This window comes from Blastomyces dermatitidis (genome assembly GCF_000003525.1).
Source record: "Blastomyces dermatitidis ER-3 genomic scaffold supercont1.5, whole genome shotgun sequence".
Classification (NCBI taxonomy): domain Eukaryota; kingdom Fungi; phylum Ascomycota; class Eurotiomycetes; order Onygenales; family Ajellomycetaceae; genus Blastomyces; species Blastomyces dermatitidis.
In genome coordinates, this window is record NW_025544778.1 from 1,545,067 (window position 1) to 1,559,615 (window position 14,549).

Sequence of the window (14,549 nt, forward strand, 5' to 3'; positions counted from 1 at the left end):
AACATTCTTCCCCACCGCACCACGACTGTGCGGCTCTGTCGAACTCTGTCCCCCTTAACTACATCGTAGAACCACAAACCTCGACAAATAATAGGGAACCTTCGGTCAATGATAGACCATTTAAATAGTTTTTTATTTTCCTGTTTCTGTTTCTGCTTGAAGCTAAGCTTAAAGAAGTACATTCTTCCAGACTTTATTTTTTTTACCTTGACTACCGACCCACAATCGTGCGGCAACGTCGATATATAGGGCGATATCAACCCAAAAGTGGAGATAGGGCAAAAACAAATGTATATATATTATATATATTTGTTAATGCCCAAGCCAGAGATCAATTAATTATTGGTAAGCTGTAGGATGGGAACTGAATGAAATGCTCATTAGCCCTATCCCTGACTCAACTCTCCCGAAAACTGCAATATTTCATATGGATTCGAACTTGACTGCGAGGCCGTTTGACACCTGCACTGCGCCGCGCTACATCACCTCGCACCAGGGTAAGCTATGCTCGACCAGGACCAGTTTTATAATAAGTGCTGTCGTTAGTGATGATTCGCCTCCGCCCAAAATACGTTGCACCCCATTCCAGCATCTTCGAATACGACTTCCAAACCTCCGCCCTGCATACTCCTTTCCAAATTGCTTAGGCCAGCAAGAGTATTATCAAAAATGCCCCTGTCTCGCCCCATGTGATTCTGTATGTCCTTCTGGGACGGTGGCCACACGAATGCGGTGCACGTATGTTCCATTTGCTGCTCCGGAGACACTGGTACCCATTGGGCCGGTAGAACAGTCTCCAGAATCTCGTCCGCAAGTCCGTTGCCCAATTGGCTTTCTATCTTAATTTCAGCCGATTCTAGACTTCTTTCAGTGTCCTGAGGCGAGCTAGTAGCGTTGTGGGATGCCTTCGCTTCGGAATTTCTGGCTATTGAACTATGTGTCAGTATCCCATCATATAAAAACCACCATCAAGGGGAGCTAGCTACCTTTCTTCCTCGCACTTTTCTTCGCTTTCCATTCGTCTAGATATCTGACATGGCTCCGGTAATTTTCTGACTTTTCATACTCCGCAAGAGCAAGCTTGTATTCTTGTCGTGCGCGGATGGCACGCGCTTGAGCGATCTTCTTTTCGCCTTCGGGCAATTCTCTCCAAAGCCTCCCAATTTCGATTGCCATCTGAGGAAATGATAAACCTTTGTACTGGAGGTCTGCTCGTTTTTCTATGGACATTCTTCTTTGAGCATCATTCTGAAATTATTATGATTTTTTGTCAAACATACCGTTAGCAAAGATGGCATAGGCTGTCAACGGTTTTCTGGGGGCGTTCGGGTCAGGCTGTGGGTGTATGGCTTTAATTAGACACCTTATATATTTTCTCGGGTGTGGTACAGTCTAACTTGTTAACCAGCACGCTCTGAGTCAAGGATCCGAACCTTAGGATGCCACTGATATCGTCTCTTCTTTCTGGAATAGTTTCCGAATTCGCCGTGTTGTGCCTGCCGATTGGGGACATCTTTCTTTTCCTTTGCAACTCGCTGCTGTAGTCTCTACATCACAAGTGAGCATGATGAGAGCACACTGTGGCTGACGAAAACATACCCTTCGATGGCCCAATTTGACACCCAACACTTCTCTTCTCACATCAGCACTCTGTACATCAACAGAAGGAGTTAAAATCATACAAATCAACTTCAGTGATTTCCAAAACGTCTTCCCATGTTTCGAAGCCATTGCCAATAAACCCTGGTAAATACTGGGTCATCCCCAGCTCCTCAAATACCATATTGAGGACTTCCATATCAATCTGCAGAAAGGCGTGACTGTGGAGCAGCAGCAGAAACAAACGATCACCCCGGAGGCCTGATAGATGCCTGATCGTAAACTAACAAAATAGCATCTTGTTTTCAGTCGCCGAATTTCCACAACATATCCGTTTTGAAGTTCTTGAATGACCATACTGTCGGGTCAGCACTCCTCAAATACAGCGCATCAGCATGTTGACAGCCTAAGCCACCGGCGACGGACGCACCAAGTTTCACCCCCACCTTAAGAATGCGCCACTCATCTCGAGGGAGAGCTTGCAAAATGATGGAATGGCCTGCATACTATGTCTCGTCAAATCAGGAAATCCAACATTCTTTTCGTATTCGCTGAGAGCACTAGGCCCGTTTTCTAACCGTGTCAAAGGATCCGTGCGACCTCCTAGCGCCTGGCCCCAGCTTCAACCCCTCCCTCCTTTATATCTCCCCTGGTTTTAGCTTCACGACAATCCTTCCAGAGCACCGAATCGGGGTTGGCCCGCGTGACAACGGCCTTTTCCGCTGATAGGGCCAGGAAGACCAAATCATATTTGGGTGATTAGCAAGACTTTGCGAGGCATCATTTGCAGATCCGACTCCTCCCAATAACATTATGCAAACTGGCAAATTACTCTATGGCGGCCTAATACGGAAGTGGACAAGTTGATGACATAATGCGCGATTTAAAATATCAAATCCTACGTGCTACTACGGCAACACAGATTCTGCGTGCTCCTAAAATCCAGGTTTTCCGGGCTTCGGGCTTCTTCACGGCCAATTGCTGTCTAAGAGGACAAGATAGGTTGAATCAACTAGGAGATTGGAGGTTGTCATCTAGCATGGACTGGAGACCGTGGACGAGTGATATATATATTAATTCTTCAGCGCCTGGTTATGACCGACTCGACTACATCATTGTATTGTGGACCCCAACGATAATTCAAGGTCGAAAGTTTCGTATTTCCAAACTATGGAATAAAGGGGGAAAAAAGCGTCTCAAATTTCATCTGTTTTTGCACAAGTGGCCTGTCACAACTGCTGGCAGCCTTGGACTTGTATGGTGTTCATATACCCCATTTTCGTCTATTTAACTTGTGCTCCCTTTTCAAACCCCCTTCCAAGCGCAAACTGTCACAAATTCGACAGGACGCCGACGCTATGGTTGCCCCGCATTATTGAATATCGGGCCATGAAGTTCACATGAACGATTTCTTGAGTGTGGGAGTCCCAAGCAAGTTTTCATCTACTCCGGCCCCTTGAGCGCTGCCACATATTAGGTTGGGACAGAGGTTCGGCCGTTGGGATTGTGTGGTTTGCCATTGACGACTGGAGGTGAGCATCAGACTCTGATTCGTGAAAGCAGTCAACATTTTCTAGATGGGCTTAAGTGATTCCGGTGCGTTCCTAACAGTATGATAGGATGGCGGGCTCTCAGCTACGCTGGAAAGTGATTTCTCTTCATTCAAATGCCGAATTTGGCGGAAGGCAATAAATTATATTTTAGCACACTAGAATTTATAAAATTGTGTTTATTAGCCATTGCGTGGTCCTTAGATGATTTCTGGTTTAACAGTGACGATTTGTTAGCGCCCGCGGATCGTTCATAATCGTCCAATATTTAAGCACGTTAGTGTTCACCCTTATTGTCCTGGTTTGAACTCTTTTGGTGAATATATCTATGAAATGTTTCCCTAGCTAATCGCTTTACCCCAGGTTGCATGATCTCCTTGAGAAAGCGACTTATTACAAAGGCTTGCCGACTCTTGCAAGGAGGGAAGGCATCATCTCAGGTTTTATCGCCATTCGTCTCAGGCAAACATGGACAGTCATAAAATGTGGTAATGGAATAGAATGCTCTCTTGTGTCCTCCATCGCGACTATACCATGAAACGCGTAGATTTTTTAAGTCCGAACACCAAAGGTGGCAGAACATTGCGTGTCGTAGCCCGGAGGTTTTTTTTAACTAGGATCAACCAACTCCTCCTGCAGAACAGAAAAATGATTCAATGCTAGCCTTCGGTCAAATCCGGTAAATAGCTGTGTCTGTGAGACCAAATGTCTGGAAACGGCACCTCATGAGAAGAAGGTCTTCCTTTCCCCGCAGCCGTGTATGAAATCTCCAGAACTTCGAATAACTTGCAAAATTTGTTTCACTAACCCTAAAGCAGGCCAATATCGCGAATGGCTGGGCGTCTTTCGAAGCTAGTGCCTAAGGAAAACCCCGGATTCTTGTATTGAAGTGGGCTTGGGCACAAACTGTACGTTGATTAATCCAATATCCCGATTTGGTAGGACATGATCAGATGGATTCCATGGTTCTGAGGCGGATGGAGCACCAATGAAAATAGGAATAATGCTTTAACCCCACGAACATAAGTTCTGCAGCTTAATTTTATTTTGCGACTAACGAGTGAGGCTGAGAAAAGTTTTGTGCTGTGGGAAATGTTCTGAAATCAGTCGTTATGCCTCCCAAGGGGAACGGAACTCATGCGCATCCGGATATGATATGTGCACCGTATTTCCGAAGCAAGACTCAATGTTGAGCATTCTACGGTTCTCCTCGAGTAATGCTGTCGTATATTTGAACGGGTAGTTTGTGGACGCCTCATTGCTAGCATTAATTCTCATGGCTGATATAAAAGTTCCGAGGATAGGTGGTCAGAATGCTGATGGCAGGGTTACACAAGTTGGGAATAAATTCCCGATTCTATAGCCTCCCCGAATACTGATCATCGTCGTTTCCGCAGTTCAGCTCGACAGAGCTTGATCAAGCGTGAGCTCTTTCTTAGCCCTGTCCGCTTGGGCCTGTTCTTCCGAAGCATTATTTATCGTCGATCGCGGCTAGATGCGGTCCGAAACTCCTGACATGAAGAGTTGTCTATTTCTTTGGAGTCACGCTGCGAAGCATGTTCAAGGATTGAACCGATGTTTGAACATCGCGTAGGTTGGTAGAGCGCCCAGGTGGAAGAGAAAGAGAGTAATTACCTAGCAATATTGTGTGCCAGCACCACTTAGCCATTGTTGGATTAGGTCCACACGTGCGAACGATGACGTGCAGATATTGTGAATTATGTGCACTAACATCAGCACCGTCACTTTTTCTGAAGCAGCCGAAATGGGCTTTCTGCCAGATTCTCCTCCGAATAAAACAAAGAGTTGAAGGAGAGAAAATCGAGGAATAGAAGGGGTGTACACCCAAAAAGGGATAAGAAGGAGAATATAACATTGGAGAAAAAGAAGAGCAAGCCTGTAGAGGCAGAATTGGACCACTCTCAATAATGACGTCATCCAGCTGCGCCGCAACTGTACCTGGTTACGAGACAACCCCTCGTGGTGCAGATTGGCAAGCCACTGGACTTTATTAAGAAGTGTCTTCCTTTGGCTGATGTTCGGACCATAGAGTCTATCCATACTTCTTGTCTGTTATCAATTGCAGCCATTCCAATCCATCTGGTCTTCAAATTGTGTAGCCTTAGAACATCAACTAGTTCCGGGCACGTTTTCTCACCCACACGCATATTTATCCCTCTCCAGGAGATGGATAAAGGACAATGACCTGAGGCATATTGACCTGTCCTGAAGGCCTAAATTGTTTTTTAAAGGTGGCCCTGACTTCCCAGTTGTGTATTTGGCTGCAGAGCGTGTTGCTGGGGAAGGCCCGTCGATCCCTGACATCGCCATCATTGTATGATGATATTTCGAATACTCTTAAGACATTCCCATTGGCGGGACAGGTCAACAACCGGCAGAGGCCGCCAGCCCTTTAGGGAAACGACGGCTATCCATCCCGTGGTAGTGATATCGATTAAAAGGGGCTGTTTTCGCGGATCATCTACGATATGCAGACTGTTGTTAAGTAACCATTGAAACATCAGTCACTAGGGAAATATCATGTTTCGAGTACGAAAAGAAATCACCTTTTAAGCTCTGCTAACTAGTATCTAAAATTTTTCCTGCGCAGGGCTCCCGTTGTTCGAGAGGGATCGCTAACTTGTCACATGATCTCGCTGATTAACAAGGTTAACTCAGCTATTTGAAAACATCCCAGCTAACAACAATCAGCAAACGTCCGTTGAACTCGGGATTCCCACGCCAACATATGGGAACCGTTTGAGGCTGTTTATAGCCATGTAAACAAAATTTACGTTCTAACCTCCCAGTGCATCTGTCGGAGCCGAGACATTGGCCTGTTGAGTCAAGACAATGGAGTGATCATCTGCCTTATGTGAACGGTGCTAGGTAGGTCATGTAAGTTCTTTCTTCGAGCATATGACCAGGCCATAGCAGCTAAAGCGTGACTACCTCTATTTCCTCATATATCCACCCTTGTTCTATGACCCTCATGGCTAGCTCCGATGTGGAGATTTAGAGACAACCCTAAACGGACTCCTTTAAGATAGGGTCAGCTACTATGTCCAAAAGGCGAAGAATACCAGAGAAAAACCAAAATTTCGTCGAGCTACATTATTTGCTACAATTTTACGTATATTCCCTCCTCCGTTCATTTTCTCGGCCATATCCAGTCGCACCAAGTGCTTGTTTTATCTCCATAATCATGAAGCCTCTTTCTCTCTATGCTGGTTTTCCTCACTGGGATCGTCTTCGCGGCGGCGCAGGACCCGACACCAACTTATAAAAGCGATCTTAGCCACCTCCAAGAGCAGATGTAAGGAATCAAGGCTTCAGATTCTAAGTATGTTTTCAGGTGTAACTAACATAAAACTGCAGCAAATCGTTGGAACATGTGATACCAACTGGCAGAGCAGGAAGCATGACAGCACCAGCAAGAATTGAATGGCCACCAATATTGGCAAAGCTCGATGACCCGCCAGAATCGCTCATTCAAATATTTGCTACCGCTATCCCACAAACTGCCTGTCGATGTCTACTAGATCGAGAAGGCCGCAGCTCTATTTCCAGTGAAATGAAAGCCAGTAACACCCCGGACTGGTTTAATAACCTACCCTCATCCGTTTAAAAGTTACATATCCCATATCCAAGTCCAGGCAACAGCGACAAATATGCCAGTAAACAGCAAAGGACGATCGACTTCTACCTCTAGTGCTCTAGCTACGAAACAAACCGGGGTTGTTGCTGGAGGCCTAGTACTTACTGCCGATATATTGGGCCTTGCTGTTGCGTTCTGAGGTATAAACATTACAATCATGTTATGATAATATGGGATAAGTGAAAATGTCGCTTAGTTGATGATATACATGGTTGTTCAGCGAGATCTCTAGATTTACTCATCATAGATAAGATTGGGACTGGTCGGATTGGCAAACGGTGCTTGGAAAGCAAGCGGCTAATGTTCTTGACAAGTTTCATTGTTTGGGTGCAGCGTACCCACGTCGGGGTGTATCTCATCAACTTTACATTTTGTGACGACTCCAATTCTTCAGACTTCGAAGGTGGATAGATTTGCCAATTTTTTAGCTGTTATTTTACCTTGATCCCCAACAACATGGTGATTGCCATTTGAAAGTAACCAATTGAATCCATGCGCTTGATGTGAGTTATCCCACTAACAGTGTTTCAAGCAGGAATCATTCTAGCACTATATCTATCTCAAAATACGAATTATGTATGCAAGTTGGCATACCAAAAAACTTTGTTTCGCGGAGATTTCCTGAGGATATAGCCCTTGCAGACAATGCTGCAGACAATGCGGGAGGTCAAAACAAAGTTCATTGCCCTATCGCCCCACATGTCTCCACTCTCCCGAATGCACGAAGTTGCGGGGAAGGCCAGAAATAAACTTCAGGAACCACAGCAAGCTTAAATCTATGGGTAGGGGCGATGGGGACAAAACAATCAAGTTTTCTGTGAGTGACAGTTTAATACTAGGTCCAAGCTGCTATCCGAGGTGCCCGCCGAGGTTGATTTGTGAGCCTCCACTTAACTGCCCTCTACTACGATATGCTTCTTATCCCATCATTGAGACCCTTGGGGAAAATATCAATGATCCTGGAAGTTTAGCTCAGCCCTCACTAACTGTGTCCCGATTCCTGTTTGTTGCAAATCCAACCCGCAGGATCAACATCTAGGGCTATCCAATTTGATTGGCGGGCTTCTTGCTCAGGTTCACATGAAAGTTCCATCCTCGGCAAGCTACCAGCTAGCTGGGTAAACACATCAGTCCTGGTCTATGCTTGACAAAATGGCAGCGTGCCCTTAGAATTCTCTTTTTGATGGAGCCAATTTCTAGCGCCGTATTTGACCCTTTCCCCATCGAGAGTGGGGATAGCCTGTTTTTACCCCAGAATACTATTTTTCACCCATATTTCCAGGCAATACTGTACCGTCGTCGGGGGTGGGGTAGGGCTTCGAAAATTGTTTACTTTGATCACCACAACTCAGTCTATTGCACACAGTGTGCACATAAGACTTCTATCAAATGTTGCTTTCTTTTCACCATGGTGGGGAGCCGAGCGTTTTACAGCTCTAGAGAGGGAGCAGCAGGGATTTTTTGTGGCATCCAGAGGGCGGTAAGTTGGAAAATAACAAATTCTTATTGAATGAGTACATCAATATAATCCAAAGTTTCCTGACATTTTTTATTAAACACTTTTTTCAAGCTCATTAGAAATCAGGTCCACCTTTGCCACTCAGGGAGAATAACCCTCCAGTTAGCTTAGTTTGGATCCTCAGAGCTTCGCAATGTTATGCATTGAGTGATATCCAATGAGAAACATCATGTTGATTAGGGTGGGTGTCAGGTTTTGTTTAAATATATCAATGCTAGCCTCCGGGCTCACCCTTCTCCCTCAGATTTCAAGCTACACTTCAAAACCTTCCAAGCTTCCCCAACCCCACGCTCCGCCCATGGCATAGCTTGATATGGAGTTTTGCGGATGAGAGCTCTAGGTGTAGAGTCTAGAAAGTTCACCCACCCCAACTTCTGTTACATTATGATCAATCGCTTCACATGCTACTCATTGCCCATACTAGTATGTCTCCCTTGGTATGAGTTTCTTGAAGCCGCTGTTTTCGTAGTCCGGGATGGCACATATTTTGGCATTTAAAAGCATAAACTGGGTTCCCATTGATGGTTGAAAGTAGAAGATTCATATTCTCTTTCCCACTATGAAGCACTTCAACTTCCTTTTTATGTTTATTTTGCCAGTCATGGCCCTCTCCATACCAACGCCGGAAATCAAAGAGTATATTGATTTGGCATCACTCGGCCCCCCTACCCACTATATGACAAGATGGCAAACCTGGAAGGTTTTTGGGAGATTTACTGGGAAGCTTGGTAAGCCTGAAAGAAATCCTTGCCCTGAAACCCTCAATGCTGTCAAGACCGTTGCTGTCAACGGGACCAAAAGAGCTAAAGTGCTCATTACCAACGCCAGCAACCTGCTCACTGCTGACTTGGTTAAGCAACTTAACGAGTTGCTTAAGGAACTTGGCCCGGTATGTTGTATTTACCGGATAGCCAGCGTGTTTTGTATCTTTCATAATGCTAACTGGCTGCAATTACAGGTGATTACTGCTTGTAGCCAAGGTGATTTCTATGCTACTCCAGCCACCACTAGGGTAAAGTGAGGGAATGAAAATGCAATACTTCCGGTTACCCTGCTGTGTCTATGTACTCCGATGGCAGGAGAATTATGAAATATGATGATTAGATGGAATCATTGGACTTAATCCGGATGGAGTGAGGAATGGTTACATTGAACATTCAGCAGGGATTGAGGCTGGCATATGACCTGCTGGAAATGGATTGAGTTCCTTTCCATCATTTATCTGTTCTTAGAAGATCCCCATTTTTTGACTCCCAGATAGATGCGCTACTACTCCATAGTTACTTACCATAATGTCAAATATAACTTAAGACTTCAATCCTACTTCCTACAACATAAATAGGCACATGTTTGTATGTACAGTACATGTACATGTACAATTATTCATGCTACCGCCAATAAAACGCCCAAACATTTCAATAAAAAGATAGAACACCGATATGATTCAGACATACACATTGTAGATGTCACGCTCCTAAAAAGCAACAGGGCAAACGAGGTGCGAGCATTGAACCTGCAGCCAGTCAATGCTCTGGCTTCTCAGCGGACAGAGGTTAACTTTAGGTTTAAGGTTTGCTGACGGCGGGTAGTTACCCCGCAGCCAAGCTTCGACTCCTTACCATGGTTCGCTGCCAACCCCGGCTCGGCTTCTGGGGCGGATGCCCGAGTAATTTTCTACGATATACTGAGTACACTTTCGTGAAAGCAAGCGCTTGTCTGCTGCTGCGAGGAAAATATGTGTGTGGCCGCCTTATTCGAAGCTCCAGTACAAAGAAAAACAGTGTTCAACATCAGGAATGGTAGAAAATATTATGTAGAAAAAGTGGATTATTTTGCAAGGCGAGCACAACTATTCCTGCCAGATATCAACCACATCGACCTTAAAGCTGCGTTAATTCTCATGGAAGAAAACACGTTCGGGTAAAATGTTGCAGGGATGTCGAAAAAGACAGACCAACAACATCGCTGTAATCACCCCGCCCATATCTTCTGCAACTGAAACTCCAATTCTATCTAACAGACCTTTTTAACACTGAGAATCAAACAAACAATGAGAAATCGAAAAAAAGATTAATCTCTTAAATAATATTAAAGCACTTAAAAAAATTCAGGTTATAGGTCAACGACAACCGAATGTGGCAGTGGCAGATCCACTCATCCAGCGTTCACTTTCCCCTAAACAGCACCCTGCATCCGCTTTCGCATGTCCTTCATATAGTAGTTTCGTGGAGCTGTTCGGATGAACATTGGCAGATGTGGATATATACCCTTAGTTATCCCCATCAAAGCCCGATAAACCCTCCGTCTCGACTTGGACGTCTTCAAACCATATGCCTCCCGGAAGCGTGGCGGTAGCCATTCAGCCGTCAACACGCGAACTGCTGGCATATTAGCCTTTATCCAAATGGGAGCCTTCTTTGGCCACAGTAAGTCCTCTGAAACGGAAATCGCGTGACTGGTGACTTCCATTGTCTCGATCTTGTCGTCCCAGTAAGCCCAAAAGGAGCGACGGTCGGCGGGCCATTTGCCAGCGGGAACTCGAAGAGCAGTTGCAAGAACGGAATACTCCGCATAGACCTTCTCAGATGTTTCGGCATCGAGAGAGCCGAAGATCTTCTCATAAATTCCCACTCCTGCAGCGTACAGCGTAGCAGCTACCCATAGCTGAAGATCTGGGTCGTTGGCGTCGTAGTTTGGCCCATTCACTGAAGCATGTGCGCGGTGGACCATATCGACAATGGTCTTTTTCTCGTTAGGAGTGCCAAAGGCAATGGTATAGATATAGGTCATAGTAGTCCGCAGCCTATCGGCTACTCGATATGCAAAGTTGCTATGCTCGTTCACTCCCTGTCCAACACCTGGATTGGCCACCTGCAGCAAAATTGCAACAGCTCCCCCTGCCAGAAGGATGCCTTCCTTGGTAATTTTCTGTATTTCCTTGGGCTCATATTCTAGGGGGAAATATGGTGATACCCGGGAAGGTGGTTTTTCAGTGATTTCAAGTGATGCCCCCCCCGGGTTCGCCGGATTCGGTTTCACGCCATTCTCCTCGACGGACCTTTTCTCCGCAGTAGCCATCACCGTACCAGTACCACTTTCCTTGGACTTTATCTCTGTACTTGAGTGCTATTATTTCCTTAGAATAAGACTAGAGATATGTGAGAAGAGTGAAGTCTGTCTTCCGCAGGATGTTGGGCTTGTTAAAATTTGGTAAACACTGAGAAGGAGCGTGCTCGCATGGAACAAAGTTGCAAAATCGGAAGTATTGTCCACATAAAGGTTCTTCAGCAGTAAGAGATATGTGGCTTCTTGTCCGACATCTTGATCGAACGCATAAGCTCAGCGTGCGGATTGTAAGGTACTTTGGTCAGGTTTGACATTTTCACATGGGCACGAACCATGGGACAAATCCGATCCATCCATTCTAACGACATGAAGTAGGCAAACCTGAGCAGAGTGAGGTAAACACAAGTAGACGAAAAGAACGCAATGGCACTCTTCTTAGAGTCATCCAGCATTCTGGCCTTGTTGTTCTACTGTTGGTGATTGTAGTCAAAATCGGGGTTATGTAAGTATCGTTGGCTAGTATACTAGCTCTAGACGTGTTAAGTCAACATAAGTGTGATGAAGAAATAAATGAGCCTGACTGCCTATATTGACACTGCGAAAGTAATTAGGGTTGTGCTAGAAGAGAACCCCTGTTGCTCTAGTTGTGTGATCCGAGAAACCATTCCCCGCGTTTGCAAGCTGGGCCGAATACTCACTACTCCGTAGATAGGGACGATAACTACCGACAGCAGCAACGGCTACATGACCAAGAAGATGAGTATACTTTTGTGGTTGGAGTAGTCCAGCAATGTCTTGACTAATACTTATACTGGGATGTTGCAAACGGGAGCGAACCGTTTGCCCCTTTTTTGGAAATTTTGTGCGTGCAAGAATTTGCTTGAAAAAGCACATGAAGAAGCTTCCTTCACAAACACCGAGGAAGCTTCCTATATGTAGCCAAAAAAATAAGTAGGACGTGAGTGGTGATGGATCGTCTTTAGCTTGCTCCACATGAACTAATGATGTCAGAGCCTCGTGCTGAATTGGGGGCGTGAAACAAGGATTACCACGTTGGATGCATAAAATGTGGGGTAAGTCAATCGTGGGGGCAGATGGATATAACCTGAGGAAAGACGAATCCTACTGCCCTTTAAACAGAGCAAGACATGGCCCCATAGAGTGGTCGAAATATGAATGTCTGCCGTCTGGGGGTTTCCCTTGACCCAACTAAGCTAGTTACTCACAGACGTCAGTTGTTGAATGCAATTGAGCTCACACAAATGTTCGATTGTGCGATCTAGGCAATTTATTCATACCAAAACCAGCTGGGACGCCCATTCCATCGTCCTCTTCCGGAGTGTACGTCGCCTCTCATCATGGGTACGCGAGAGAAGACGTCCGGTTATGTTATTGGGAACAACTGGGGGCAGTTCCCTGAGGATTCGGCCAAGGCAGTTGTCGGAGTGAATGGGAGTAGTGCTGAATATGTTGAGGTAGCTAAAGAGTGAGCGAAGTCGTCGTGAGAGGGTGACTGCACATTACAGACAATGGTGGCTGCGCCATTTGTTAGGAGTTATTATTTTGCTTGCAATTTCCCTTCCAGTATTATGAGGTTCACCTTTTCCCCCCTTCATGCTTGTCCTTGTCAATTTCCATGTTGTAGTTGTATGTTCTGATCCTGTAAGCCTTTCCGAAAATGTGAGGCTAACTCTGGAGTATTTAACTTATCTAACTTTCTGATCGCTTTCCCTGCAATTGTCCAGAGGATGGTTGACTACACAGGCCTTCCCGTTCACGCAGGGAAGCTCATGAATCCCACGCCGGATAGCCTCGACTATTCTATCTCGGCGTCGCTTAAAGTCCCTGCCCCATTCATAGTGCAATTGGACCCCCTTACTATAAACTTAGATAGAGCCCAGGACACCCCCGAACAAGCGTATGTTGGTATCCCATTGCCACGGCTCGAACTAAAAGGGAATCCGACGATAGAACTTGTCGACGAAACTGTTCCAATTTTGCATCAGGTGGACTTCACAAAATTTCTCTTTAAACTTACTCATCAGCGCACTTTTGTTTTAGCAGTGGAGGGTATAACAGTTGCATATCTAGGAAAACTAAGGGCCAAAGTGAAACTGGACAAGAAACTTGAGCTAAACGGTATGCAACCCGACAGAGACCCTCTTCTTTGCCCAATTCGGCTAAGTCATCACGCTGCAGGTCCGGACATTTTTAGAGGATTCAATATCGAATCTGCTAGAGTCACACTTCCCTGTCAAGAAGATGGCACCAACCTGAAAGTGGTTCTTATCATCATGTTGCAGCTAGTAAGATCCGCAAGATCCGCATCTGTTATCCCTCAGGCTCACAAAAGCGTGCTAGGGAATTGTAACTCTAGACCTTTTCTCTGGTGATATTCTATTAGGCCAAGCGGTCGCTATGACGCGGTGCTCAAGCCGGGCAACAACACTGTCAACGGTGACTGTAAGATCGACATTAAATCGGCGATCGCTAATCTCGTTCCCATACTTGAAGGGCAGAAGAAGGCACTTAGTAAAGGGAACCTAGAACTCACGGCAAACGGCAATACAACTATCTATAAAGGAAAGCATATCACGTACATTGAGGACGTCCTGAACAATATCACCCTCAAAACCTCGCTATCAATCATAAAAGCGCTGACTCAGACCCTTCGCGGTTTAACAGAGGGTGTAAGGGTCTCGGAGGCATTCTGGACCTGCTCAAGGGAGACGGCTTCGATGATATCATGGGAGTCCTCAGGGAGGCTCTAAAAGGAGACGGGGTGAAGGATATCATAAACGGCCTAGACACTGTCCTCAAAGAAGTGGTTGGGGGTGAAGGTGCTAGTCTCAACGATAGTCTATGTGGTTCAAATCTCAAAGATGTCGTTGGAGGCTTCAAAATAAAAGATGTCGTAGGAGAGTTGATAAAATTGGATTTGAAAGAGTTGGGCATCGACGAAATTCTGAACGAGTTGAAAAATTCCCAGTCTTAGTGTCAGTACAAGGATTTTTTGGAGGGCGGCTGAGGCAGTTGGTCGTTAGACTATATAACACGTTAAATAATTCTAAAGATACCCACTTCGGTTAATATCAATTAAGGATAGAGCAAAATTATTATCATCAAACGCGATTGTCCACCAATATGTATGGATTTT

At 45.4% G+C, this 14,549-nt stretch overlaps 6 protein-coding genes across 6 annotated transcripts; 3 read left to right on the forward strand and 3 right to left on the reverse strand.

The window, feature by feature from the left end:
- Positions 1-34: 34 nt before the first annotated feature.
- On the reverse strand, positions 35-2,424 carry BDCG_04971 (uncharacterized protein). Its single transcript, XM_045420618.1, has 6 exons — positions 2,030-2,424; positions 1,600-1,943; positions 1,434-1,547; positions 1,281-1,335; positions 987-1,220; positions 35-925 (listed from the first exon to the last, which is right to left on the reverse strand). The coding sequence occupies exons 2-6, from the start codon at positions 1,729-1,731 to the stop codon at positions 543-545; spliced, it is 918 nt and encodes a 305-aa protein (XP_045276692.1). The 5' UTR covers positions 1,732-1,943; positions 2,030-2,424; the 3' UTR covers positions 35-542.
- A 730-nt stretch (positions 2,425-3,154) lies between these two features.
- Positions 3,155-5,010, reverse strand: BDCG_17045 (uncharacterized protein). The gene has a single exon (XM_045426211.1). It carries the CDS (start codon positions 4,425-4,427, stop codon positions 4,260-4,262), a length of 168 nt encoding a protein of 55 aa, XP_045281072.1. The 5' UTR covers positions 4,428-5,010; the 3' UTR covers positions 3,155-4,259.
- A 1,363-nt stretch (positions 5,011-6,373) lies between these two features.
- Positions 6,374-6,777, forward strand: BDCG_04972 (uncharacterized protein; the record flags this gene model as incomplete). The annotated part of the gene is made up of 2 exons (XM_045420619.1): positions 6,374-6,465; positions 6,528-6,777. The coding sequence occupies 2 exons, from the start codon at positions 6,374-6,376 to the stop codon at positions 6,775-6,777; spliced, it is 342 nt and encodes a 113-aa protein (XP_045276693.1).
- A 2,150-nt stretch (positions 6,778-8,927) lies between these two features.
- Positions 8,928-9,637, forward strand: BDCG_04973 (uncharacterized protein; the record flags this gene model as incomplete). Its single annotated transcript, XM_045420620.1, has 2 exons — positions 8,928-9,215; positions 9,285-9,637. 2 exons carry the CDS (start codon positions 8,928-8,930, stop codon positions 9,345-9,347), a joined length of 351 nt encoding a protein of 116 aa, XP_045276694.1. The 3' UTR covers positions 9,348-9,637.
- An 864-nt stretch (positions 9,638-10,501) lies between these two features.
- On the reverse strand, positions 10,502-14,061 carry BDCG_04974 (uncharacterized protein; the record flags this gene model as incomplete). Its single annotated transcript, XM_045420621.1, has 4 exons — positions 13,993-14,061; positions 12,691-13,899; positions 11,725-12,606; positions 10,502-11,452 (listed from the first exon to the last, which is right to left on the reverse strand). Exons 3-4 carry the CDS (start codon positions 11,842-11,844, stop codon positions 10,502-10,504), a joined length of 1,071 nt encoding a protein of 356 aa, XP_045276695.1. The 5' UTR covers positions 11,845-12,606; positions 12,691-13,899; positions 13,993-14,061.
- BDCG_04975 (uncharacterized protein) lies at positions 12,553-14,387 on the forward strand (the record flags this gene model as incomplete). Its single annotated transcript, XM_045420622.1, has 4 exons — positions 12,553-12,867; positions 13,138-13,698; positions 13,828-13,988; positions 14,078-14,387. The coding sequence occupies exons 1-4, from the start codon at positions 12,751-12,753 to the stop codon at positions 14,385-14,387; spliced, it is 1,149 nt and encodes a 382-aa protein (XP_045276696.1). The 5' UTR covers positions 12,553-12,750.
- Positions 14,388-14,549: the final 162 nt, after the last annotated feature.